The sequence below is a fragment of the Trachypithecus francoisi genome, unplaced genomic scaffold, assembly GCF_009764315.1.
Source record: "Trachypithecus francoisi isolate TF-2019V2 unplaced genomic scaffold, Tfra_2.0 Lachesis_group2, whole genome shotgun sequence".
NCBI lineage: Eukaryota > Metazoa > Chordata > Mammalia > Primates > Cercopithecidae > Trachypithecus > Trachypithecus francoisi.
This window is the reverse complement of record NW_022681465.1, coordinates 942,768-969,975: the sequence shown is the minus strand read 5'-3', so window position 1 is coordinate 969,975 and position 27,208 is coordinate 942,768. Positions and strand designations below refer to the sequence as shown.

Sequence of the window (27,208 nt, the reverse complement as noted above, 5' to 3'; positions counted from 1 at the left end):
GGGAAGAGAAACTTGAACCCAAGCAGCTGTGACTTTGGCCAAGGTTGTCTGTGGCGTTGGCTGCGTGGGAGGGAGAACCTGAAACCCTCCAGTCTCTCCCTCCCTCACTCCTTTCCTCCCTCCCTCCCTCACTCCTTTCCTCCCTCCCTCCCTCACTCCCTCACTCCTTTCCTCCCTCCTTCCCTCCTTTCCTCCGTCCCTCTCTCCTTTCTTCCTTCCCCCCCTCCCTCCAAGAACAGCCGTACCAGGCTCCTGGTCCTTCATCTTCCATTGACTCCAGAAAGACTCGCCAGTCACCGCTGATCTCTCTGTAAACAGTTGGCCATTATGTCCAGAAAAAGGGTCTGAGCAGGAATCCACTGAAAACATGGAAGAGGAGTGGGGAAGGTCCCTGGATGGGACGTATCTTGGAAAGACACCTATAATTCATGGGAAAGACATTTAGACATATTTTCTTAGTTGAATGTATTTGTAATTTTTGTTTTAACCTGATTTTCATGGAACTTCAGATTTCAGAAAGGTTGCAAGACCAGTGTGGTGAACACCCACCCGGCCTTGGCCTTCGCTGCCCAAATACCAACCTCCTGCCATGTCGGCCGTGTCCCTCCTGCTCCCCACCCCGCCCTGGGTCTCCGTCTGTCACCCTCGCGTGTGTTTCTGAGCGGTTGGGAAGCAGCTGAGTGGTGTTCCTCCTCACAGGTGTGTTTCCTATGGCAAACACGTTTCTTTCAGAATATCTGCAGTGCAGTCACCGGAACCAGGGAGTTAATGATCACACACGAGATATCTTTTTTGGATCTCACCAACTGGCCCAAACACGGTCTCTAGAAAAAGAAAGTCTGAGGTCGTGCGTGCACTTGGCCGTCTCTGTCATCTGCAGCTTCCTCTGTGTTGTCTCCCTGATGTGTTTGGGGGTGGAGCCGCTGTTCTGCGGTGCTGGCCTCTCTGTGGTGTGTCCCGCGGTCTGGGCGCCTGCAGTCGCTCATGGTAGCACCAAGGACCTTACACCCTGAGGGCTGTGCTTTCCGCCGTGGGCACCGTACTGGGAGCACGTGCTGCCCGCCTACCCCGGGACGGCGATGCCCTCTTTGCTGACATGGCCAGAACCCACCACTCCTGCAGCTGGTGCCTGTCAGCCGGCCAGGGTGGCCGCCAGTGGGCTCTGGCACATCTGAAACGTACCATAGAAAATGCCCACCCCCCCCCCCCCCAGTGTTGTTTGCACAGTGATGAGCTCCTGGCCTGCCCTCCTCCGGCCACCTCGCATCCCACCTTGGCCGTTTCTTCTGGACCCTCAGGGTCCCACACGGTTCTGTGCAGGGCTAGGGTGGGCTGGTCAAGGATGGGCCGAGCACCCCTAGGAAGGGTCCCAGCCTGGTCGTTCCCGGTCTGGGGGGCTGGTGTGCAGCACATGGGACAGAGGGCCCTGGGGTGCACGGGTGGGTGTGGGTTTGATGCCCTTCAGCTACTCACCATGCCTGGCTGGGGCATGTGCATTTGCAGACCCTGTTCTCCTGGTCATGGGCGGCCGGCTCGGGGGTCCCAGGCAGGCTGTGGTCTCTGCAGTGGCCATGGGTGGTTGACTCGGGGGTCCCGGGCAGGCTCTGGTGTCTGTGGGTGGCCATGGGCAGCTAGCTCGGGGGTCCTGGGCAGTCTGTGGTCTCTGCAGTGGCCGTGGGCGGCTGGCTGGGGGTCCCGGGCAGGCTGTGGTGTCTGTGGGTGGCCATGGGCTGCTGGCTCGGGGGTCCCGGGCAGTCTGTGGTCTCTGCAGTGGCCATGGGCGGCTGGCTCGGGGGTCCCGGGCAGGCTGTGGTCTCTGCAGCGGCTGTGCTGAGGTCCTTGTGCTGCTGTGACAGTCCCTGATTCCCTGATGATTCCTGAAGGGCAGGTGATTCATGAAAACAGAAACTTCTCAGAGTTCTCGAGGCTGAAAGTCTCAGACCAAGGCCTGGGCAAGTTTGGGGTCTGGGGAGGGCCCTAGGTTCCCTGCCGTGTCCTCGCGTCGAGGGTGGGAGGGTGAGAGAGCTCTGCTGCTGCGGGCTGGGTGTAGGGACTTTCATCTCTTCCATGCCTCACCACCTCCTACAGACCCCACCTCCTACGGACCCTGCCTCCTAACACCGTCACATGGGCCATTGGGCCTCAACTTGTCAGGGAGCCTCAAGTCCTCCTCGGCCCCAACCCCCTTGCTCGTGCCCTCGAGCAGCTGCTAGGATCTACCCCCTGGTTCCAAGCCCTGGGGTCAGCCCCACGGAGGGGTCACCAGCCCAGCCTTCTTGAAAGATACAGGAGTTGGGGGCTCATTTACCTGGAGAGCCCGTGGGCGGCGTCCTCAACGGGGAGCAGTGGGAAATCCTCTGTGTCCCTCAGAAATGGCGGATTAAGTAGCAAGGCTAGGAGGTGCAGCCTTGACTTTTGAAAGTGAGAATTTTGCCCACATTTGGCTGAATGAGAGATTTTCAGTGCCAGAGGGAGGTGCCCTTGCCCTGGGCTGAACAGCTCACTTGCTGAGGCTTTCAGGGGCTTTGTCTTAAATGATAATGTGTGTGGGGGCTAGCGTGTGTCCTGGGGCTAGTGTGTGCATTGGGGCTAGCGTGTGTCCTGGGGCTAGTGTGTGCATTGGGGCTAGCATGCCCCGGGGGCTAGCGTGTGCCCTGGGGCTAGTGTGTGCATTGGGGGTAGTGTGTGTCCTGGGGCTAGCGTGTGTCCTGGGACTAGTGTGTGTCCTGGGGCTTGCATGTGCCCTGGGGCTAGCATGTGTCCTGGGGCTAGCGTGTGCATTGGGGCTAGCGTGTGTCCTGGGGCTAGTGTGTGCATTGGGGCTAGCGTGTGCCCTGGGGCTAGCGTGTGTCCTGGGGCTAGCGTGTGCCCTGGGGCTAGCGTGTGTCCTGGGGCTAGCGTGTGCATTGGGGCTAGCGTGTGTCCTGGGGCTAGTGTGTGCATTGGGGCTAGTGTGTGCATTGGGGCTAGCATGCCCCGGGGCTAGCGTGTGCCCTGGGGCTAGTGTGTGCATTGGGGGTAGTGTGTGTCCTGGGGCTAGCGTGTGTCCTGGGACTAGTGTGTGTCCTGGGGCTCGCATGTGCCCTGGGGCTAGCATGTGCCCTGGGACTAGCGTGTGTCCTGGGGCTAGCGTGTGTCCTGGGGCTAGCATGTGCCCTGGGGCTAGCGTGTATCCTGGGGCTAGTGTGTGTCCTGGGGCTAGCATGTGCCCTGGGGCTAGCGTGTGCCCTGGGGCTAGTATGTGCATTGGGGCTAGTGTGTGTCTTGGGACTAGTGTGCACCCTGGGAAATGCCCCTTTCTTTGGAACACAGATATGTGGAAGGAAGGGGTAGTGTCACCCTTAGCCACGGTTTGGAGGTGACAGCTGGTGGGAACTAGGGCCCACCGTGCAGGATCTGTGGTTGGCCTTCTGTGCTTGCTTTTAGTTCCTTCTAAGCTGACTCTGAACTGTTTTTCCCTCACCAGGAGATGGAAATCCAAGAGAAAACAGCCCATTCCTCAACAATGTTGAGGCAGAACAGGAGAGTTTCTTTGAAGGGAAGAACATGGCACTTTTCGAGGTAACTTATTAGAAGAAGAAGGTGCCAGGGCCGTTGCTTTGATGTGGAAAAGTAAAGGAGCCCCTGGGGGCCCCCAGGCCGGGGCCTCCCACAGGACTGGACACCACGTGGAAGGAACTGGGGCCTCCCTGTCCCAAAGGCCATGGAGGGGACCCAGTCCCGCACTTGAGCTGGAATGTGGTCCTCGACTGGTGCCTTCTGGGGTCCTTCCTGGATCGAGGGTGTTCCAGCCCCACGGGAACCCCTCAGAGCTGCCGAGTGCTGGACATCCCGGGGTCCCTGCCGTGGGTGGGTGGTCCCACTCAGTGAGGCCTGGAGCCCCGGCCTCGGACTCAGACCTGCCGCACAGGTGTCCAGGCCTCTCTGGCTGGCTTCAGACTCAGGGGCGCAGGACCGGGCAAGAGCCTGAGCTCCACAACCTGAATATGGGGAGGGAGCCCGGGGGGCCTACGGTGAAGTGAGGGCCGCCTGTGACCCATGTCCACGCTGCATAGGAGGAAATGGACAGCAACCCCATGGTGTCCTCACTGCTCAACAAGCTGGCCAACTACACCAACCTGAGCCAGGGCGTGGTGGAGCATGAGGAGGATGAGGAGAGCCGGCGGCGCGAGGCCAAGGTACTGCTGCCATGCCCATGCCCGCCCAGTCCCCACCCCGTGTGTCCTAGTAGGTCAGATCACACCGGCAAAGCAGTTGCTTGTCAGAAGAGTTGCCCTGAGCAATAGTGTGCTGGCCACGTCCAGCCCTTTCTTCCTGGGAGGACTCGATGGTGCCTGCCCTGCAGCTCCGGTCCAGCCCTCTTCCCTCTCCACTGTCCGGGGAAGCATGACATCCCCCACACAGCTGGGCGGCCGGGTTCCCTCTCGAGAAATGAGCTTGGGGTGTTTTGTTCATTCTGCGGGAGTGGCCCTGTCCCCTGCTGTGGAGAGAATTCTGAATGGTTCCGAGAGGCCGGGACGTGGCCCCTTCCAGAGGGTGCTGTGGCCTCCGTGCTCCCGGGGGGCCACCCTCCTTTTCGTTTCCTGTCCAGGACACTTAGCCTGGTAGCATTTTCCCTGCAGTTTTATTCCTTGAGGATTTGTTTCCAGGAATCCATCCCAGGAAATGAGGGGGGTGCAGTGGGGATTCTGCAGAGCGTTTTCCCTTGGGTGGTTTCTGTGGGCGACGAGGCGTGGAAACCCCTTGAGCATCCTCGGGAGGGTTCTGCCGTCCCCTGCGCAGACGGGTTGCCTGAGAACCACTCTGAGGCCTGACACCCTGAAGTGACGCTCACAGACGAGAGAGACCCTGGACCCATGTTGGGAAAAGTCTCATGGGCAGATGAAACCAACGGTGTCCTCGCTGTGGGGGCGCAACAGGTGGCTCAGTTTCTTCTCAACTCCCTCTGCTTTTAAAATCTTCCAAATACGTGTGCATTGCTTTAGAATCATAAGATACAAAAAACAAACAAAAAAATCCACCGAAGGAAACCGTGCAGTGCAGGCTCCGCTCTGAAGCCAGGTGACGTCCTCCCCCAGTCTTGACGCAAAATTGTCATTTCCTGAGTCAGCCCTGAGCCTGTGCCCCGCTCCTTCAGCAGACGGCTAGGGGCGTGCATTGGATTTTTAGGATGATTTTTAAATTCCCCTATTATTTTCCCTAACTTTCTAACTCTAGAAATACTCTCAGGAGACCCCTATCTTCTCAGGAGGGAGGGTTTTGTGGCACCAGGTAGAGGCCAGTGAGCAGAAAGGAAGGAGGTGCTGAACTGGGTGCCCACCAGGTCCAGGGAGGGTGGCCCCCCCTGCTCTGACCTCCACCAAGTGGGGCGTCCCTCGGCTGGCCCCCTGCCCTTCCCTGCATCTGCCTAGCCTGGGCTCTGTGCTTTGCATCGGTGCCAGCCCTGAGCGCCTCCTGCTAGTATCCAGTGTTCAGCTGACCTGGGTCCCACACAGCGATCGGGAAGTCAGGCCCCTGAAGATTTCTCTTTCCTTCCTTTTACTGTAAACACAGTGGAATTAATACTGCATTTCCAGGATACCTGAAGACACTTGGTTTTGTTTTTGAGAAGCGTCACTCTGGGGTTGAAGTAACCAGAGACAAGTGAGGGACGTGACCGTGTGGCCACCTCGGGATGGGGCCTGGCCTGACGAGGGCCCTCAGCCCTGGTTGTCGTCCCAGGACAGGGCAGCGGCCTTTTCGGAAGCTGCTTCTCTGGACCTCTTTGCGGTTCCCCTGCTGGGCCCTTCTGGGCTGGGGGAGCCTGTGGCCGCCCCGCCTATCCATAGCTCGGCCAGCCCTTGGGGTGGGGCCATCACTGCTGCACGTGGACGCTGCAGAATTGGGTGTTGCCATGCCGGGCTCAGCACTCAGCACCTTTCTGGGGTTTCATGCAGGCTGGGCACTACCTTGAGGCCTCATGGGCTCAGGCTGGTGCTCTGGCACCAAAACTCCGGAGCGACAGGCCTTCCCTGTCTGTCTGCCTGCGTGCTGGAGTTTGTGTCTAGGGAGATGTTGGCCTTCTCCAGGGAGCAGGTGCCTTCCTACGGGCCTGGTCCGACTGCTCCGGGAACCGGCTTCAGTTCCAGCTCGGCTGGGCTCAGGCACCACTGACCTGGCCACCCAGCTCCAACCCCTCTGCCTGGTGGAGCCCAGCCTGCCATGAGGTGCCCATAGAGAGCACACCCCAGCTTCTCTCACCCTACTTGGTACTGAGACATGAGGGAAACGTCCAGGCAGGTGTGTTTGTTCACGGCACACTGTGGGCCAGGGTCCAGGAGGTTCCCACCTGGAGGGCTCTCCCCGGCCCTCCCTGGCAACCCTACCCCCAGGCCGGTGGCTCTCAGGCCTCTGTCCCTCGGGGTCAACATGCAGGTGCTCGAGGCTGGTGCAGCCTGCGTTTCAGTCGGGGAGGGACCAGGGCCCGTGACCCCAGCAGGCCTGTTGTGTGACGGTGGCAGATTTCGGTTGGCAGTGAATCCTTCAGCTCCCTATGGGGACTGTGGCTCGGCCCCTGGGGTGGAAGGGCAGGGGCCGCCCCTCGTCCTCTTTGGCCAGGCTCAGAGGCTCATCCCCAGCAGACCTGCTCCCATTAAAGGAGCCTTTTCAAGGGCCCAGGCATCTCCAGCCTCCCGTGCCTGAAACTGGGTCCAGTTGGGCCTTATAAGTTGCCTTTTAGGCGCGAACTGAGAGGCCAAGGCCAGCCATGCCGTTTCGTGAGGAGTCAGGATCCCCCGCCTTTGGCAGAGAACCAGCTTCTGACTCACCTGTCATGGGGTCAGGGGATCCGAGGCTGAGCCTGGAGGGCAGGGCCCCCTGTGTGGACGGCGTCTCTGCCTGGAGCTCTGCCTGTCGGCTCCTGCGTTAGCTGAAGCCTTGCTGTGAAGTCACAGCAACAATGATCCCCGGAGCCTTGCTGTCACCCCTGCCCCGGGTTCTCAGTTTTATCCCATGAAAATGTCCCAAAGCTGTTTCTCCTCCGTCTCCCGCCACTTCTTTCGTTTGTACCAAGAACAAGGTGTACCCAGATTTGGAGGGCCCAGCAGCGGCCCCCGGCCCCGTCACCCTCTCCTCTCTAGGGCCCCCGTCACAAGCAAGTTGCTCCCCTGTTGCTCCCCACCTGGGGCTCAGGGAGCCAGGTGCATGCCCCAGGCTCTCAGAGCCAGGGCTTCCCTTGCTCCGGGCTGCGCTCTTAAATGGTTTTCCCCAGGGTCCTAAAGCCAGTGGAGCCCTAGATCTCTGCCGAGCGGGACTCAGCCTGTCTGTGGGAGGCGTTCCGGCACAATGACCCCGGAAGCTGCCCTGTTTGCTTTTGTGGTGTGGTGCTAAGCGTGCTCTCCCTGGGAGCTGTCCATCACCTGGTCCCCTGTTCCCGTCCGGCAGCCGGCCCCATCCCCAGGCCTGGGCTATGTGAACCCCAGGATCGAACCCCCTCCTCAGCCTCCACACGGAGCCTGTTCTGATCTGCACTGTGGCCGTTGTTCACAGGAAGTGTCTTCAAAGAAAACCTTCCCTCTTTTCCGTATTGACCTTGAGATGTTTTCCTGTTAAAACGTCACCTTGTGCTGGGGCCAGCCGTCCTCCAGGTCCGAGCCATGTACCCCTGCTCATGGTGGGAGTGGGGCTGAGCAGGCAATGGGGACACAGCTGAAACTTCTGCCCCAGCCTGGCCTGTCCCGAGCGGGAGGGGGCTGCCTCGCAGGCGCTGACCTGCTTCTGGCTGTGCCGCTGATCCTTGCCCGTGCGGGTTTCTTCAGGGCCAGGGGGTGTGTCCCCTTCTCTGGCACAGGTGTCTGAAGCGGGCTGCCTGCTCCATGCTGGGGCAGGCAGAGTGGCCACACGTTGGATATCTGAACCTTTGCTGTTATCTTGTGGTGACCCAATGCTCAGCCAATGCTGAGCTGTGGATTTTATTTTTTTTTAATTTAATTTAATTTTTTTTAGCTTTATGGGCAGTAGCCGTTTCATCCCTCCGCCAGCTCTGCTTCCATTCCTGAAGTCTCAGGCTCTCCCAGGGTGTCAGGTCTGAGGCCCTGAGCCATCCAGGGACTGGAGCTGGGGGCCCTCTTGTTCTCCCTCTTGTTTTTCTCATAACTTTTCCAGCGTAACGGGTTCCTCTCCGTGGGGGAGGCACAGCAGAGCAGCTGCCATCTTAGTTCTCTGCCAACCATGTGGTTCTGCTCCCCTCCCCTAAGCCCCCACCCCGGGATGGTCAGGGGTCCCGCCCTGGTCCTCTCTCTGAGCCTCCGTCTGTTCTGGGACGGACTCCTGTCCCCTCCAGTCCCCTTCTGCCCCTTCCTGCCCCCACGGCCACTTTGCCTGCCCAGGGCCTGAGTGCAGCCTGGGGAGGGGGCTGCCTTCGGGTGTGGGGTCCAAGCCCCCGGCACACGCTGTGTTCTGTCGCAGGCTCCGCGCATGGGCACCTTCATTGGCGTCTACCTGCCGTGCCTGCAGAACATCCTGGGTGTCATCCTCTTCCTGCGCCTGACGTGGATCGTGGGGGTGGCTGGTGTCCTGGAGTCCTTCCTCATCGTGGCCATGTGCTGCACCTGTGTGAGTCTCCCCGGCCAGTGTGGCTGTGCCTTCAGGCAGGGGCAGCCGGACAGTAGGGTCCTCCCCAGACACCCGTGTAGAGGTTGTTCAGCACCGTCTCCTCCACGAGAGCCGGGGCAGCTGTGGGGATGAGATGCCGCACTGGCCGGGGTTAGCGCTGGTGTGTTGATTGGCGCTGGCACCTCATTTACCCGTGTCTGCGGAAAGGCATCTCGGCCAGTGGTGGGTGTTGTGGGGTGGCCTCGGGCTGAGGCTTCCAAGGGAAGGGACACCCTGTGTTTTGGTGACATCATCTCCGGTTTGGAAGGACCTTGGGTCCTTGTCATAGGAAAAGGGGTGGGAACCAGGACACTGCATGCCTGGTGCCCGGGAGCCTCTGGGTCCTGGTTTCCCAGCCACTCCATTGAGATGGAGAGCCCTGGAGTTGGGGGCTGACTTTCGGCGGGAGCCAGGCCGTAGATCCCGCCTTGGGAGTGTTGCGACACCGCAGGCTCTTGGAAGGCTCTCCTCAGACGGCCGCCTGTCTTTCTGCAGACAATGCTGACCGCCATTTCCATGAGTGCGATTGCTACCAACGGTGTGGTGCCAGGTAAGGGGTGCCTGAGTCCTGTTAGAGGAGTCGGGGTGTTGCCGCACAGGAACTGGGAGGAGGCCGCTCCTCGAGGCAGGGCCAGGGGCTGCCTGGGGGTCACTGCCAGGCCTTCTGCGTGTTCTCCACTGGCTCTGGCGTTTGAGCCGTGAGGTCACGGCTGTTTGGTTTTCTTCCCCATTTTGCTGCGTGGTGACCGTCTCTTGCCAGGGTAGGCAGTGCCCACTGGGCAGCGGGCTGGGGAGGGGGAGGCACGGGCGATTCCAGTGACGCCTGTAGTCCGGCGTGTGCCATAGGCTGAGTTCTTGGAACCTGTATCTCACGAGGGAAGGTGAAGACAAAACACTGCCCTGACTTTGTTAATTAGTAATAAATTAATTACAATACGTAATAACTAGTGAACTGAGGTGTTAATTAGCAATAAATTAATTACAATACGTAATAACCAGTGAACTGAGATGACGTTAATTAGCAATAAATTACAATACGTAATAACTAGTGAACTGAGATGACGTTAATTAGCAATAAATTAATTACAATACGTAATAACTAGTGAACTGAGATGATAATTAGCAATAAGTTAATTACAGTACGTAATAACTAGTGAGCTGATATGATACTGTTAATTAGTAATTAATTACGTAAATAACTAGTAAACTGAGATGATGTTGATTAGTAACAAATTAATTACAGTACGTAATAACTGGTGAACCGAGATGATACTGTTAATTAGTAATAAATCACAACACGTAATAACTAGTGAACTGACATGATGCCACGTCTGCTCCCTAGTGCACGTGTCCTGTGTGTGTTAACGGCCGGACTTGCTCAGCACCAGGTCCTCATGCAGCTGGCCCCCACCCCCACGGGGCATTGCGTGGTGCTCACACACGCCACAGGAGAGCACGAGGTCCCTCACCGGGGTCTCCCTCAGCAGCCAGGGGACCAGTCTCTGCTTCTCGATGACTGCATCCGTTAGGGCCCCTTCCTCATGCCACACGCACTGCTCAGAGCAGGGACAGCCGCATTCTCCAGGCAACCCTGGGGCCGCTCCCGGCTTTCCCGTCAGCGATCGTGTGCGTGGTTCACAGTATACCAGAGAACTCCTGAACATCCTGGTTTCTCTTTTGCCTTTTTTATAAGCCAAACGTAGTGCGAGTGGGGGCTGGGGCTGCCATTGATGTATGCAGGCCTTTTTCCTGGACCTGCTGGGGCCTTCCGCCCCTGACCTCACCTGGTCCTCATGTCCATGAGAGCATGGTTGGTGTGGAATGTGTGCCGAGCCTCGGGAGGGGAGCATTTACCGTGGCAGCCAGGCGTCTTCATGTCCTGCTTTGCGGTGGGCGAACATGCCGCCTTCGCAGAGACAGGCCCTCCTTCACTCATGAGCGACAGCGCAGACCGCACCTCAAGTCCGCGTCCAAGCGCGCCCCTGACCCGTGGCCACCGCCTGTGTCTCCGCAGCTGGCGGCTCCTACTACATGATATCGCGCTCGCTGGGACCCGAGTTTGGAGGCGCTGTCGGCCTCTGCTTCTACCTGGGCACGACGTTTGCAGGGGCCATGTATATTCTGGGGACCATCGAGATTTTTCTGGTGAGCATGCTGCTTTGGAAGGGTTCCCCACCCCACAGTCTGCAACAGGACGCCAAGGGGCCCTGCCTGACCCACTCTGTGGCACACACAGCACACTGAGCCATCCTGACCCCACTGCCCTGGCCGCCCCTGGGCTCTCCCTGGCGGAAGCCGTCGGGCATCGTCCACTCCGCAGCGACCTGGGTCCCCCTTGAGCACCATTGCCGCCCTCCGTGAGGGGTGCCTGGCCTGAGCTGGGTAGATGTCTGGGCTGTAGATCTGAGCCCCGCGTGGGTGCGGCCCTGCACTCTGAGCTGTTTTAGGGACAGGGTTGGAACTCGGCTTAGAAGAACCTCTTGCTAGGATCCCAGCCCCTTCCCTGCCTGATTGATTTGGGCACTTGGCCGAGGGTTACAGAGCCCAGCAGTGTACAGCCAGGTGATGTCATCACCTTCCCAAAACAGGCTCAAAGCACGCCCCATATCACCTGAGCACAGCTGAGAGCTGTGGCCTGAGTTCCTTGGTCCTCGTGGGGACAGGAACCGCCCTCTTTGGCTGCTGGGCACCACCCTTCTTAGTGAGCTTCTGAAACCCGCCGTTCCCGCAGGGCTTCAGAGACGCCCACCTGAGCCCCTGTCCCCAGTCTTTCTGCCCCTCCCTCCGCTGCCAGACCTGGTTCCCGGCCTCCTGGGCTCCTGCAGAGAGCCACATGGCCGAGAAGTTTCTGAAACCTTTCAGTGGGGTCGCATCCACCCCATCCCACCCTGAGTGCCCTGGCCATGCCCCTCGGTCTTTCCTGCCCCGGGTGCCATGGCTGCAAAGACACCATGGCTGCCGCACTCCCCAGATTCCCTTTGGTGGGGACGAGTGCCGTGTCCTCCATGCCTACTGTACCCCAGTCCTGTCCTGGTCTTGAGGGAGCTGAGCAGCACCGTCTCACATCTCCGTCCCTGGAGTTTGGGCGGAACAGAGGCTGCACCCAGCCGGCGTGGTCAGACCCACTGTTTGTCCAGGACGTCCAGCCGGGATGGGCCGAGCTCTCTGGGCGGCAGTCACATTCCTCTTAGCAGGTGTTTCTTTTGAGCGTGGACGTGCGGCCGCCCTGGGTCCTGAAGTTGCTTTACTCTCAGGTGCCCGGGTGGCTCCTGGGAAACGTGCAGGCCCCTGGCGGTCCATTGCCCTTGCGCTGACCCCCGCGGTCTCCGTCCAGCACGGATGCCTCCCGATGGCCCCAGCGCCTGTTGGGAGGAGGCCCCTGTGTGGCGCTGGGTGCTTGCAGGAGGGAGGGGCATTGGGGAGTTCTGTCCGGGGACGGCCTCCTAACCCGTCTTGTCCCTGCAGACATACATCTCCCCGGGTGCGGCCATCTTCCAGGCAGAGGCTGCGGGTGGCGAGGCGGCCGCCATGCTGCACAACATGCGTGTGTATGGCACGTGCACGCTGGTGCTCATGGCCCTGGTGGTCTTCGTGGGCGTCAAGTACGTCAACAAGCTGGCGCTGGTCTTCCTGGCCTGCGTCGTGCTGTCCATCCTGGCCATCTATGCCGGCGTCATCAAGTCGGCCTTCGACCCCCCGGACATCCCGTGAGTCTTGGGGCCCCTGAGCTGTGGGTGGTGTGTGGGGCTGGGGCCAGGTCCCATGGGCTCTGCCCGTCTCTGGTCCACCATCCTTGACGCTGAGGTCCCCGCGAGGGGCGGGACTAGGTGTGACCGCGGCGGGAACCCCTGTGGGCTCGTTCTGAGGATTATGGGAAACCCAACCGTGAGGCGGGCCGAGGCGTCCTCATGGCCGGGTCCGAGCATGAAGACCCTCCTCAGTGGCAGGAGGGCTGGTGAGGGGTCTGGCAGGTTTCAGGGGTGGCCGGCGGCCTGAGCATGATCCGACGGCACCGAGGGTCGTGGGCTCCCATCTCCCTCCCAGAGGTGCTTGGAGAGGCTTTCTTGTCCTCTTGGAGGAGAAGCTGGGAGGCCGCCCAGGCTCCTGGAACACGGGAGTGGCCGCCAGAGCCCTCAGGAGCAGGTCCAGGAAAGGCCAGCAGCCAAGCCCCTCAAGGTTCCCAAGTTTTTGCCGTCTCCGTGTGGAGGGAGCCCCTGAAGGAACAGCCTCATAGAGGCCTCAAAACAGAGGGAGGCAGAGCAGCCGCAACCCTGTGAGCCTGTTTTAGGGGAAACACAGCTCTGCCCTTCCCCTGGGGCACCCATCCTGAGACCCCGTTGCTGATGCCTGAAGCCGGGGCCCCGTGTGGACTGTTTTCTACACACAGGCCTGGTTTATACACCGGGGCGGCACTCCTGTGCTCTTGGCCGTTGGGACGTGGCAGGAGGGTGGCTTGGACTCAGGCACTGAGATTGTGACAGCTGACCCGGCCAGGACACCGCCGAGGGCCTCAGGCAGGAGTGACTGCAGCGTGGCTGCGCCGGCATAGGGGGTTCGCTGGGTTCCACCTCACTGGTTTCCACTGCGCAGTGGAAAACATGTCAATTGTTTCTGTCTAGAACACTTCAGTGAAGCATGTTTGGACCATGGGTGGCCGAACCATGGATGAGGGGACGGCTGTACGGTACAGCATTCCTGCTGCAGCCTGGCCCGGTCCCCGGTCCCCAGCGTGATCCGTTACCCTTGTGTTCCTGCTGCAGCCTGGCTCGGGCCCAGTTCCTAGTGTGATCTGTGGCCTTCCTGTCTTGGGAGGTGCAGCGTGCCAGGAGCCACTCGCGGGTGACCCCACGGGTGCCCATTGGAGGAGCCGGGTGGGGCAGTAAAAGCCACCTCGGCAGCAGCACACAGCCGTGCCTGCCTGTCCCGCCCTAGGGTCTGCCTCCTGGGGAACCGCACGCTGTCTCGGCGCAGCTTTGATGCCTGTGTCAAGGCCTACGTCACCCACAACAACTCAGCCGCCTCTGCACTCTGGGGCCTCTTCTGCAACGGCTCCCAGCCCAGCGCCACATGTGACGAGTACTTCATCCAGAACAATGTCACCGAAATCCAGGGCATCCCGGGCGCGGCCAGCGGCGTCTTCCTGGGTGAGGCCTGCAGGGTTGCAGCAGGGGCTGGGGGTGGCGGCGGCAGGTGCTGGCCCCAGTGGATGCTGTCACCTTAGAGTCACTCTCAGGGCCCCAGTTCCTCCTGCCTGGCTGAGCCCCTCCCCAGCAGCTGCTGACGATCCTGGGGATCCCTGTGCACACCCCTGGCAGAGCCACAGAAGCCAAACACAGTGTGGCGGGGAGACGGCCTCTGTCACGGTCAGCAAGCTGGTCGTAAAGCCATGGATTTATTTCCACCACCACCTGGCAGCGTGTGTGGGGAACTTGCTGTGTTAGTAAGGAAGTGGTGGCTGGGCAGTGACACCCCCTCTGTGCATCCTTCCCTGATGAGAGGCTGCCCTGGACCCGCCCCAGGGCTTGAGGAAAAGGACCCCTGGCAGGGTAAACAAGACCTGCTCCAGAACCCTAGAGAGGAGGCCCGGGCTTTCCAGAATCCGAGACGGGAAGCCCGGTCTTTCCAGAACCCGAGACGGGAAGCCTGGGCTTTCCAGGAGTACGTTGCTCCGTACGTGAGGCTAGGCTTCTCTTTAGTGCTGACCTTCCCTCCGTAGACGTAGACAGGTCGCTTTCCCAGAGGTACCGTCTCAAAAAACTTGTTTGAATTGGAGCCTGCTAGCAGCGCGCAAGCTGTGACCCTTCCCCTCCGGCCACTAGTGGGACCTGCCAGGGAGTGGCCTGCCCCGTGGTGTGGGCGCTGGACGGAAGGTGCCAGAAACCCATGGGATCTTCCTTGTCTGGCAGAGAACCTGTGGAGTACGTACGCGCACGCGGGGGCGTTTGTGGAGAAGAAAGGTGTGCCCTCGGTGCCTGTGGCAGAGGAGAGCCGCGCCAGCACGCTGCCCTATGTGCTCACTGACATCGCGGCCTCCTTCACCCTCCTGGTTGGCATCTACTTCCCCTCCGTGACCGGTGAGCCCGCCGCTCCAGCCGTCTCCTGCTCTTTCTTTCTCTCCCTCTCTTTTTTGATCTGTCACCCAGGCTGGAGGGCAGTGGCGTGATCACGGCTCACTGCAGCCTCGACCTCCTAGACACAAACATTCCTCCCACCTGAGTCTCCCAAGCAACCGGGACCCCAGGCACACGGCACCACGTTCGGCAAATGTCTGTATTTTTTGTAGAGGGAGGTCTCCCCACATTGCTCAGGCTCGTCTCAAACTCCTGAGCTCAAGCCATCCTACTCCTCTCAAAGTGCTGGAATTACAGGCGTCTTGAGTCAGTGCGCCCGGCCTCTCTCCATCTTTCCCTTCCTCTGTCTCTGTCCATCTCTCTGTCTCTGTCATTCTGTCCTCCTGTCTCTCTCTCTCCTCCTCCCTCTTTCCCTCCCTCTCTGTCTCTCTCTCTCCCCCCATCTCTCTCTCTCTGTCTCTCTCTCCCCCCATCTCTCTCTCTCTGTCTCTCTCTCCCCCCATCTCTCTCTCTCTGTCTCTCTCTCCCCCCATCTCTCTCTCTCTCCCCCCATCTCTCTCTCTCTGTCTCTCTCTCTCCCCCCATCTCTCTCTCTCTCTCTCTCTCTCTCTCTCTCTCTCTCTCTCTCTCTCTGTCTCTCTCTCTGTGTCTCTTTCTCTGTGTCTCTGTCTGTCTCTAGTGTGTTCCTTGCTGCCCCTGCTTATCTTGCCTGTTTGGCTCAGGGGAAGCGGCTGAGGTCTCCGCTCTGTGTCCTGATGGATTCGTAAGAAGCCTGTCTGCCGCTCTCCTGGGCAGGCCTGTGTCAGGAGAAGCTGTTGTAGGGTTGCTGAGAATACATGGCACGCTGTTAGGAGACGCCTAGGAGTGGCCTCAGTGTGAGCTCAGAGGCCGGGGACCTCGGCCCTCTGTGTCCTCCTCAAACAGTGGGCCTTGTTCCGACCGGGGGTGGGGCCCTTGGTTGTTCCCCAAGGGGTGGGGCCGGGCCCCATGCTCTCCCAGTCACACGCACACGCCCCCGGCTGTCTCCACTCGGCCTTCCTGTCGGGATGCCCCTGACTGGCGCTGGCTGCTTGTGTGGCCTGTAGCTACCCTTCCGGTCCCTCCCACGTCTGCTCCTGGACTTTATCTCAGCGCATCTCAAAGCCCTGGAGCCAGGGTCAGCCGCAGGCCTGGCCGCAGCGCTGGCGTCTGGTGTTTACCTTGCCTCCTCTGAAGGTGGGCCCGTCTCACCGTGGAGGGGGCGATCAGCCCAGGGTCCTCTCCGTGTGCTTCTGCTCCAGCCTACCCCGTCCGTCTGCTCTCAGCGCCGTGGGTGGAGGGCGTGGGGGCAGAGCCTCTGCATGGCTCCGGGTGTCTCTGTGGTCCACGGCACCAGATTGTGCGCTCTGCCGCCTCCCGAGCCACCCCGAGCACGGGTGCTTCAGGCTGTGCCTTGGATGGGACTGAGCCGGGCGTCAAGTGGCCACCACCAGCCCGGCTGCCCAGAGCGCTCTGGGAGCCGATTGTGTGGAAATGCCTGCGGCCGTGGCTCCTAGAGGAAGGTGGTGCCCGTGTGGCGCTGCAGCAGGAGGGGTCACGGCGTCTGCCCGCCCGGCTGGCTGGGCTCTGAGTCGTTCCAGGGTCTCATTCCAAAAGTCCTTAGGTCCTGGGGGCCTGTGAGCCATTGCTCAGCACCGTCCCTGGGCTGACCCTTGGTCGTGGGATTAACACAGGCTCCAGAGGAGCCCTGGGTGTGGGGGCGTGGGGGTCGGTGTTGGGGTCAGGCCTTGTCCTCGGGTCCAGGGGAGAGGTAAACGTGCCTGGGCCTGCGTCCCCCCAGCCGCGGTCCTGCAGCGTGGGCCGGTGGAGCTTGGACTGCAGCCTCGGGAGCAGCTCACGCTTGGGGTCTCCCCAGAGACCCCCTTCCCAGCTCTCTGGGCAGAGGCCGCCATCAGGTGGCCCTGACCCCTCAGATGGGTCTTGGCAGCACCTTCCATGTTTGCAGGTATCATGGCGGGATCAAACCGGTCCGGGGACCTCAAGGATGCGCAGAAGTCCATCCCCACAGGGACCATCCTGGCCATAGTGACCACGTCTTTCATCTGTATCCTTGGAGGGGTGCAGGCGAGGGAGGTGTGGGTTCCAGCCTCTGCCTGGGGGGAGGCCCCCGTGCCCTCCCTGGCTCAGTGCTGCGCCCTCAGCCACTGGCGTGTGACTTCCCGGGTTAGGCCGGGCTCTGACCACGTCATCCTCCCTGGGAGATGGGGCTGGGGCTGCTGTCAGGACCCTGGTTTCTTCGCCACTGTGGGATGCGATCGTAGATAAAACAGAAGCAGTCACCCTGCTACGTGTGGACAGTGACACGCAGCTGTGTGTGGTGTGTGCCACTGGCAGGCTGGGCCTGTGGGGCCTCTGGCTTCTCCATCCCAAGGCTGCCTCTTTCCAGCCGAGCATCGTCCCCTCAGCGAGGTCCCCTGCCGATCCCTGGCAGTCAAGCACCAGGCCAGGTGTGTCTCCACCACCCCAGGGCCCTGTTCTATGATGCTGGACAGAGCCCCGGGAGGGTGCACTGAGGACACGGGGGACAGGACGTGCTCGGGATGGGATGGGGTGCAGAATGGTCCCTGCCCAACTGGAGCCTGGGGCCAGCTGGCCAGCACGTCTCCCCACCTACCCCACCCCCCTGTACCTGAGGACCCTGCACCCGCAGACCCGCCCTTCCTTGACAAGAGCTATAGATCTCTCCTGCATTGTGCTGTTTGGGGCCTGCATCGAAGGTGTGGTCTTACGAGATAAGTACGTTTCCATCTGCAGTTTTCGTGCAAAGCCTGTAGTCTACTTGGGTTTTCCTGAGGACGAGTTCGACTTTGAAATTACATCGCCCTAGGACTTCATGTCCGTGTACAGAGCTGAAGCCATCCTGGTCCCAGGGTTGGGATCCCCTTGGTCTGATGTGTGTCTCTTCCACTGGAGCCTAGAGCCTGGGGAACCATTCAGAGCTATCTCCAAGCCCTGATGCAGCTGGGGGCACAGGCCCTTCCTGGGGAGGCCACAGGGGTGTGGATGGGTGAGGCTTGGCCCTGGGAGACCCCCCAGCCGTGCTGCCAAGTGGAGAAGTAATGGGGTCCCAGGCAGGTTGTCGCTGACCCTGCATCCTCATGGGACGTGCCTGTCTGGCAGCCCCAAGGCCCCGGGGATCCTGGGTGGTCCCTGACTGAAGCTGACGCCAGGCTGGGTCTCCCCTGCTCCCAAGAGCGACCCTGAGGTGAGCGAGACCCCCTCCCCTGCTGCAGACCCTCCAGAGCATTCCGGCCATGCCGGGCAGAGCCTGGGGGAGGTTGCAGCCCACGGGGACTGGAGGCCAGGCCTCAGCTTTCCAAGGAGCCACTCCCACCACACCGGGCCCCTCGGTGGGAGAAGACATTTTGTCTGATTTAGGCACATTTCTGAAAACCGCCTGCCCGCCCGCCTGCCTGCAGGTTCGGGGAGGCCCTGCAGGGGAACCTGGTCATCGGCATGCTGGCCTGGCCTTCCCCCTGGGTCATCGTCATCGGCTCCTTCTTCTCCACCTGCGGCGCCGGCCTGCAGAGCCTAACGGGGGCACCACGCCTGCTGCAGGCCATTGCCCGTGACGGCATCATCCCCTTCCTGCAGGTGAGCCCTGCGTCCTCGGGGGAGGTGACCCTGGAAGGTCAGGGTCAGGGCTCTGTTTCCCTGCGGGATCCTCACGGTGCCGTGTGTGGGGCGCGTGCCTGCAGCTTGGACCCCGTGGTGGTCATTGTACCCCGGCCATTGCTCTGAGCATGGGAGTGGTGGGAGGTGGGTGGTGGGCAGAGGCCGCTCCAGCCCTCCTGCCTGCAGGTCCCTCCGAGCGCAGCCCCGGGTGTGTCAGGAGCGGCTGTGAGGGCCCACAACCTTGGGTCCAGAGGTGGCTGGTCTGCTGTCTGGCCAGAAGCCCCCTGCCTGCCTGCCACTCCTTTCTCTGTGTGGCTGAGCCCGTGGGAGGTGGTGTCACCAGCCTGCAGCCAGAGTGTGTGGTTGTTCTGAGGATGGCACAGATGCCTGCATTGGGTCCTGTCCGTGTGCTGTGCCCAGAGCTGCCGATTGTGGCTCCTCCTGCCACTCGGGCCCAGGGGAGCTGTGGGAAAGTTGTGGATGGCAGAGCCGTCCTCGCCCATCGCCGGCCCTTCAGCAGGGTGCCGACAGCCGGGCCTAGGGCGTGGTGTCCGGGAAGGGGACGGGCACACAGACCCCGTGGGCCTCAGCTTCTGGGAGGTGAGGGTGGCCTGATGAGAAAGGTCACCACAGGCTCTGGGGAACCGTGAGTGCCCTGGAGATGCTGGTCCTGTGTTGTGTGGTCGGGGAAACTGAGGCAGGTGGGGGGGTGGGCCGAGGCCGCACAGGTTGCAGGCAAGCCCGGTGTAGACACAGCTCTGAAGCCTCCCGGGCTGCAGCCCTTTGTCAGGGCCTCTTCCCGGGCCGGCCGGGTGACGCCCGGGGATCTACTGTGAAAGGCAGTGTCTGCTGCTCTTTGCCTTTAAGACTCATCTGGGTTGGACCTGACCAGCCTGCAGCTTCTCTCCTAAAAGAGTGGTGTTATCTGCCCCATCTTCCTGCCCTTCTCCCTGCAGGTGTTTGGCCACGGGAAGGCCAACGGGGAGCCCACATGGGCGCTGTTGCTGACAGTCCTCATCTGTGAGACTGGCATCCTTATTGCCTCCCTGGACAGCGTGGCCCCGATCCTCTCCATGTGAGCCCCCGCAGGACGGGGACCTGGGGTTGGGTGTATGGGCCTGGAGCATGGGGCAGTGTGGACGGGAGGCCCCGCTCAGGACAATCAGTGAACAGTCAGGGCCAGCCGTGGGCAGTCAGGATCCTGCCGGGAAGGGAGTTGGGCCGGGGAAGGTAGGTGCACAGGCCTCCAGGCAGGCACCGGCCAGGGTCTGCCGGGGACAGTGTGGCTGAACAAATGGCTGCTGGGGAAGGGACGATGGCCCATCTCTTGATGGACCAGGCGGCCACAGGATGGCTGGGGCCTGAGGGGGCCTGATTCGGAGTCAGTCTGAGTCAGCTTATGCACAGAGACATGAGAGACATGGGGAGACAAGACGCAGGTGGGAGGGACAGTGATGACAAGGGTGGTCTCCCAGGTGGCAGTGACTGGGGGCTCGGAGGGGCCCAGCCGGCGCGTGTCAGTGGCCGGTCGTCCCTGCAGGTTCTTCCTCATGTGCTACCTGTTCGTGAACCTGGCCTGTGCCGTGCAGACCCTGCTACGTACCCCCAACTGGCGTCCACGCTTCAAGTTCTACCACTGGTGAGGCCGCTCAGCACGGGCGTCAGGAGCCCTGCAGGCGGGGACACTGGGTGCCTCTGCCACTGGGGAGGCCGCTCAGCATGGGCGTCAGGAGCCCTGCAGGCGGGGACACTGGGTGTCTCTGCAAGGCCAGCTCCCGTGGGCCTGAAGACCCCAGGCGGGTCATTGACGGTTCCTTTGCGGAGTAAGCCCCTGGGCAGCTGATGAGACTGTGGCCTCTCTTTGCCTCTGCACCTGAGGAAGGCCTCTAGTTACGAGGATGCCCAGGTGTCTGTGTGCGCCTTGTACCTCCCGTGGTCAGCCGGCCCTCCCAGACTTGAGGCATATTCCATCAGGGCTGTGGGTCTTCTTAACTCCCCTCCTCGGGAATCAGGCGCTGGGTGGATGCTGCAGCCATGGTGTTGCGTGCACAGCCGAGGTGCTTTGTGTACGCTGGGAGCTGGAGCTGTGTACTGGGTCTTGGAGTAGCGGCTCCCACAGGGGCCCAGGGAGCCACGTCACCCCTCAGAGGTGGTTGCGTGCAGGCGTGGTCGTCAGGCATCAGTGACTTTTCCTGGTGTTAACAGAGAGTTTCACTGAGGGAGGGGCAGTGTCCGTGTGGCGTCGGGCCACCCCTGAGCCACTTGTCCCGCCCCAGGACCCTGTCCTTCCTGGGCATGAGCCTATGCCTGGCACTGATGTTCATCTGCTCCTGGTACTACGCGCTCTCCGCCATGCTCATTGCTAGCTGCATCTACAAGTACATTGAGTACCGCGGGTAAGCGCCGTCAGCCCCTTCACGGACCCGGCGCACGGGATTGCGGGCCCCTCTCACACTATGCCCAGGGCAGCTCCCTAGAGGGGCCTCCCTGGGGCCCGAATGTCGTGTGCCGTCCTGGGGGCAGCTGGGAGCACGTGCAGGTGGGCTGTGCTGTGAAAGCCAGGGTTACCCTCCCGCCTCCAGCCAGGCCAAGGTGCCTGTCCTCGTGGACAGTATCTCCAGCCTGGAGCTCTTGTCTCGTGCCGTCCTCAGCAGGCGGTGAGCCCGTGGCTGACTCTTCCTGCTAATATCTCGCGAGGTGTCCCCGGGTTGTGCCTCTACTCGCTCGGCAGCCACGGATGTCCTTCCCCGTGCCCCAGTGCCCACCCTCCCTCCCCCTGCACCCGCCTCCTTCCCGGGGTCCAGCCACTTCCCTGTCACAGGTCTCCTGCTCCCCACCCTGCGAGGAAGGCACCTCACGCATGCTGGACATAGACCTCATTCCTCATTTCATCCATAGCCACGGCACCCTCTGACCCGGTGGCTCCTGGGACGGGCTCCCTTGAGGGCAGGGGTGGGCACGGAGGCCTCCCTCCTTATCCAGGGACTTTTCCCGGGGGTCCTGTTTGCCCTGACTCACCTGCCCCCAGAGGTCCCCTCTTTCCCAGATGGGAGAGAAGCCCCCGGGCGTGTGGCTGAACAAGTTCCCCACTTCCTTTCCCGCAGTGCCGAGAAGGAGTGGGGCGATGGCATCCGCGGCCTGTCCCTGAACGCTGCCCGCTATGCCCTGCTGCGTGTGGAGCACGGGCCCCCCCACACCAAGAACTGGAGGTGAGCACCGCCCATGCCCCGTGCTCCTCAGATGCACAGAAGAGCCGTTTCTGAGGTTGGCCTTTGAGTGGGGACCTTGGAGTCTCAGGGGCCTCTTACCTTCAGCCGCTTGGGCACAGTCTGGGATGTGAACACTGCCTGGTGCAGAGCGAATTGCACAGCTGGGGGCCTTGGAGCACCGGGGGTGTCCCTGCTGCAGGGTGCGGGCATGGGGAGCCGGCCCCTCTGCTGGCACAGCCCTGGGCTTGGGGTGGGAGAGGGTGGCTCCTGCTGAAGCAAAGGCCATCTGCAGGAAGCCTCTGCCCCTCAGGGTCTCGGCAGGGGCCTCAGGCGAGTGCCCAGGGCCAGTGTCCCCTGAGGGTCTTGGCAGGGGCCTCTGGCATGTGTCCTGGGCCATTGTCTCACCTGTCCAGCATGTCACCTGTCCCGCCTGTCTAACCTGCCTGTTCACCTGTCCTGCCTGACTAGTGCCCAACTGTCCATCAGCCCTGCCTGTCCCACCTGGCTTTTGTGGCTTATCTCACCTGTCACCTGTTCAGCTTACCCCACTTGTGTCACGTCTCCCCATCCCATCTGTGTCACCTGTCCCTTTTGTCACCTGTCCCACTTGTGTCACGTGCCCCAGCCGTCCTGCCTGCCCTGTTGATGGGCCGTGTGCGGGTGCGTGGGTGAGTGTTGCCGTGGTAACAGCCACCCCACCCCCGCTGCAGGCCCCAGGTGCTGGTGATGCTGAACCTGGACGCAGAGCAGGCTGTGAAGCACCCCCGCCTGCTGTCCTTCACGTCGCAGCTGAAGGCCGGCAAGGGCCTGACCATCGTGGGCTCGGTGCTGGAGGGGACGTACCTGGACAAGCACATGGAGGCACAGCGGGCCGAAGAGGTGGGCAGGGCAGGGTCTGGGGGCCGGGCCCCTTTCCCACCCGGGCTGCACAGGAAACGCGCCCTGGTATGTCCTCATCGCGACGTGTCAACACGGTGCTGTGCATGGCACTGCTGTGTTTCAGCCATGGCGGTGGCTTTGAGCTCGGAGCGGTGTGCTGAGGCCTGGGAGTGCCAGCCGCACCCTGGGACACTTAGGAGGCGCTGAGGGCCGTTAGCTTTCCAAGGGCGAACCCTGGGACCGCCTCCTCCCACCATGGGTGAGCCCTGTCCAGAGCCGCAGTCATGGTTCTGCTGCAAGCTCAGTCTCTGTCTGCTGTTGGAGCTCCCTGGGGGCCGTGTAAGCGTGATGCCCGTGGGCGGCCGAATTTCTGCCCACTCACAGCTTTGTGGGGAGGGACAGGTGAGTGCCGGGGGTGTACCGTGCTGCCACAGTCGCTCCCCCAGGACATCGGGGCCTGAGACTTCGTGTCTTCATTTCTCTGATTTTCACACTTCTTATGGGAAGCTCCTCACTGTCCAGAAATGGAAATTATGACACCGTCAAAGCCCGCGGGGCCCGTCACGCCACCTGGAGTTACTTCTGTATTTCCCGCCAAAATGGGGAGTGTCCGAGCGCCCACCTGCATGATTTTCATGCTGGGGGTGCCTCGTTTCCAGGCAGGGCTGGCTGCTGCCAGAGCCTTGAGCCTCCTCCTTCCCCCTCGTGTCTGTGGGAGTCTGTGGAGCCTACACAAAGTGCCTGTTGTGGTGGTGTGTGTCTGAGGCCCTCCCATGCGGGTGCCCCCTCTGTCCTTGCTGTGGGTTGGGAGCCAGCTCCCTGCTGTCAGGCCCCCACTGGGGCCTTGTGGGTGTGTCCAGGCATCTGCAGCCGGCCCCTGCTGTCCATTTCTCTGCACAACCACAGCCGCACCGAGGCCCGTCCAGATCCAGGCCGGTGAGCCTAGGGGTGGGAACGCAGCTCAACAGGGCTGTGGGCGTGTGGACGGTAGCAGCCTCCGGTGGCGTGACCCCTAGGGCCGGGATCCGTGGAGGTAAAAAATGGCCCCCGCCCCTCCCGCCACCTTGGCCACATGGACGGCCACCCTCAGGCTGCTCCACAGGGCCGCTTTTCCAGGGAAGATAGGAGATGTTCTGGGCCTTCCCTTTCCCTGACAGTGGCATCGTGGCTCACCACGGGTGCAGGCGTTAGCTGCTCTTGACTGTGAACCGGTGGATTTAGGTATCGTGGTTTTCGGGGGGATGTTCACACTCCTGGTCCCCATACGTCCCTGTCCGTGTCTCTTATCCCGTGCTGGAACGCTCTTAGGAGGAATCCCGGAGTTGGAACTGCCCTGATGGTGTGGGTTCTAAGAATCCTGGCACCACCTGACCTCCCTGGAGGTGTGTGAAGGCGCATCTGGGCACGTGAGGGACAGGGCCGGGATGGCAGTGACTGGGGGGATGACGGAATGGCCTGCCACGCTCTGCCACAGTCATCACCGCCATGGGAAGAGCTGCCCTCACTTTCACTCTCACATCTAATGCAGCTCACAGCCAGATCCTCTCCGGCCGACAGCCCTTCGGCTGGGGGCTCTGGGGCAGCCTCAGACAGGAGCCCGCTCTCGCAATGGGGGACCGAGCCCACCCTGCCGCCACTGCTCTCAGCGAGCCTTTGGCTGTGACTGAGCTGCATTGGTGGTGAGGGCTGGAGCCAGCTGCAGGCCCCGCCTTCCCTTGGCTGCCTCTGGGGTGCGCTGCTCTGGGGAGCTGTGTTCTCCTCCATCGTGGCTATGTTAGTGTGAAATTAGAGAAATACTGGGCAAATCTTTTTTTTTTTTAGCTTTTATTTAATTAATTTTTGAGGCAGAGTCTCGCCTGTTGCCCAGGCTGCAATGCAATGGTGCAATCCCAGCCCACTGCAACCTCCACATCCCGAGTTCAAGCAATTCTGCCTCAGCCTTCCAAGTATCTGGGATTACAGGTGCCCACCACCACGCCCGGCTCATTTTTGTACTTTTAGTAGAGACGGGGTTTCACCACGGTGGCCAGGCTGGTCTCGAACTCCTGAGCTCAAGTGATTCGTCTGCTTCGGCCTCCCAAAGTGCTGGGATTACAGGTGTGAGCCACTGCGCCTGGCCTGAGCAAGTCTGTAAAGCATAGACTTTTCTCTAAGAAGCGTGCAGCTTCGTGACTCATGCAGTCGCCAGGGAGGCTCACGCACGCCCTTGTGCTCTGTTCTGTGTGGCACTGATTGGCACGAAAGGGGTCCTAAGGCACTGGCGTTCTTGCTCCCCGCTTGTAAAGGGCCTGTTGCCCTCCGGGTTGAGGTCTGTCTGCATGGAGGCCTCTGTGGCTGCCGCGCTGGGCGGGTGTGGGGACTTGTAGTAACAGGGTCCCCCCACACAGTGCTGAGTTCCTGCCAGGCCAGGGCAGTGCCGCGTCCTCCTGAAACCCTGCAGTCCTGCAAGGTGGTTTTCCCAACGGTGAGGCCAGAGGAGAGGTGAGATCCCCAGCTCCGACTCCTCGGAGCCAGCACGTGGGGTGAACACAGCAGCCGGTCATGTGGGAAGTGGCCACCGTGACATGGCTCCAGCACTTGGAGACCCTCAGGGCCCCTCCAGTGGCTGCGTCCAAACTTGGTTGATCCTGAACAGCGCTTTCCCTGGGCTCTGGTCTCCGGCCAGATGGGGGCCCAGGAACAGAGAGCCTGAATTGCCCTCAGAGGGGTCTCGTGGGGATGAGAAGCAGCCACATAAAGGGGCCGCTGTGCGGCCTTTGCTGAAACAGCCGTGCTCCCACCTGACCCCCGAGGCAGACGCTTCCCGGCGCCTTCCTGCCCGGGGCCGCTGTGTCCACCCCGCAGCCTCCACCTCCAGCTGGTCTCTGCCTCGCTGGGGCCCCTGCCTCTGCTTGCTGGCTGGCGCCCCTTGGGGGTAACATGCTCAGGCCTTTCCTGACCTAAGTGAAAGTCTCAAAGAGGAGCGTATCTGCTGGCCCCGCATCCTGTCCCGTCGCCCCAGGCAGCTGGGCAGAAGGTGGAGGTGTCTGCAGAGCGGAGTGTGGGCGAGGGGTGCCCGAGGAGGAGTGGGGCTGTGGGAGAACACTGGGTGGTGTTTTGTGTGTGAAGGGCTGGTGGAGCTCTAGGTGGGAGCCAGGGTAGGGGGTGAGGACACCAGTCAGGCTGACATAGGGGCCACTGGAATCTCGGCAAAGGAGGCAGGTGGTGGCTCTGGTCTCCGAGTGGCCCAGGGCTGCCGTGACGGGACAGAGACCACACGGCTCACAGCAAAGGGCGTCTGTTCTCTCCCAGTTCTGGAGCCCGGGAGTCTGTGATGAAGGAGACCACAGGCCACGCTGCCTCCCGAGTCTCCTGGGAGGACCCCCACGCCTCCTCCAGCTCTGGGGGCCCCAGGCGACCCTGGGCGCCGGTCCCTCTGCCTCTGTCCATGCCTGCACGAAGCCGCCTCCTCCCAGTCTGAGAGCTCTTCCTGCCTTCATCCTGTAAGGTCATTTGTCAGTGGCCTCAGGGCCCAGCTCTGACCCAGGAGGCTCTCTCAAGATCATCACTTAATTACAAGATTCTTCAATACATCCCCGGAGACGGTTTTCTCAAATAAGCTCGCATTCTCTGGTTCCCGGGGCCGGGATGTGGTATCCTCTTTTTGGGGGCCACCGTTCAACCCACTGCAATTGCACTCTGGGCCCTGAAATTCATATCTGATACACGTGTACAGTATGTTCACCCTATCCCAGCGTCTCCTGAAGTCTCAGCCCTGCACAGACCAGCTGAGTCCCAAGTCTCATGTAAATCTCGTCTCTCAGAGCTCCCAAATCTCATCCTCTAAGCATCCAAACCAGAAGCCAGTGAAATGCGGGATCTGGTCCATCCTGGACAGAACTGCTCTGTCTGTAGATCTGTGCAAGCAAGGAAGTGGTTATATCCCAGAACGCAGCAGGAGACAGTCCGGGAGAGGCATGTTTGCTCCAAAAGGGAGAATCAGGCGGGAAGGGGCCACTGGTACCACACAAGGCTGAGACCCAGCGGGGCATTCCCTGGGGTTCCAGGGCCTGAGGTTGCGTGAAGATCAGAGGGTGGAAGGCCTGTGTCCACACACATGTGGCTTTAGTGTGTGGCAGGCCCTCGGCCACGCTTGTGCGCCCCCCCCCCCGTGGAGTCGAGCCACTCAGACACCCCCGGGAGGAGAATGCACACAGCAGTGGCCCCCCCACCCCGGGAGGAGAATGCACACAGCAGTGGCCCCCCCAACCCCGGAGGAGAATGCACACAGCAGTGCCCCCCCAACCCCGGAGGAGAATGCACACAGCAGTGCCCCCCCAACCCCGGGAGGAGAATGCACACAGCAGTGCCCCCCCAACCCTGGGAGGAGAATGCACACAGCAGTGGCCCCCCCACCCCGGGAGGAGAATGCACACAGCTGTGACCCCCCCGAGCCCCCCCTCCGCTGCCGCCATTGCTCTTAAGGTGCTTCATCCTGGACCCTACGGCGTCTCTTTGAAGAGTTCCTAATTTGACCCGTTTTCAGGTGTTTCTGAGGGACCAGGTGTATGAACCTGCCCCAGAGAATCCAAGTGAAGTGGGGGGTGGGTCTAGGATGTTGTGGTTCACCTCAGAGAACTGCCTGGCGTTATGTGCCCAGAGCAGCCCTCCACATCACCTGCACACGCATCAGTCGCACCTGCTCTGCGTGTCTCTCCCCAGTGTGTGAGTACGCACACACACACACTCGCGCACACGCACACAGTGGCCTGGAGCACCACGGCA

The 27,208-nt window shown here is 61.3% G+C and overlaps 1 protein-coding gene and 1 long non-coding RNA gene across 13 annotated transcripts in view; one reads left to right on the top strand and one right to left on the bottom strand.

Moving 5' to 3' along the window:
* SLC12A7 (solute carrier family 12 member 7) overlaps positions 1-27,208 on the top strand; it is a 98,169-nt gene that overhangs the window by 56,898 nt on the left and 14,063 nt on the right. For 8 of the 12 annotated variants that reach the window (XM_033178709.1, XM_033178708.1, XM_033178707.1 and 5 more), the window contains exons 2-17: positions 3,467-3,561; positions 4,056-4,178; positions 8,446-8,592; positions 9,127-9,181; positions 10,646-10,776; positions 12,097-12,338; positions 13,564-13,775; positions 14,538-14,705; positions 16,687-16,785; positions 17,420-17,477; positions 18,161-18,335; positions 19,313-19,431; positions 19,897-19,995; positions 20,633-20,752; positions 21,461-21,565; positions 22,276-22,510. In XM_033178709.1, the coding sequence (XP_033034600.1) occupies positions 3,467-3,561; positions 4,056-4,178; positions 8,446-8,592; positions 9,127-9,181; positions 10,646-10,776; positions 12,097-12,338; positions 13,564-13,775; positions 14,538-14,705; positions 16,687-16,785; positions 17,420-17,477; positions 18,161-18,335; positions 19,313-19,431; positions 19,897-19,995; positions 20,633-20,752; positions 21,461-21,565; positions 22,276-22,510 (2,183 nt within the window). The remainder of the gene's footprint in view (positions 1-3,466; positions 3,562-4,055; positions 4,179-8,445; positions 8,593-9,126; positions 9,182-10,645; positions 10,777-12,096; positions 12,339-13,563; positions 13,776-14,537; positions 14,706-16,686; positions 16,786-17,419; positions 17,478-18,160; positions 18,336-19,312; positions 19,432-19,896; positions 19,996-20,632; positions 20,753-21,460; positions 21,566-22,275; positions 22,511-27,208) is intronic. The other 4 variants (XM_033178713.1, XM_033178710.1, XM_033178715.1 and 1 more) reach the window with 1 other exon arrangement.
* Positions 7,139-20,362, bottom strand: LOC117064697. Its single transcript, XR_004429620.1, has 3 exons — positions 20,350-20,362; positions 10,531-10,537; positions 7,139-7,212 (listed from the first exon to the last, which is right to left on the bottom strand). It is a non-coding gene; the product is annotated as an uncharacterized LOC117064697 (long non-coding RNA).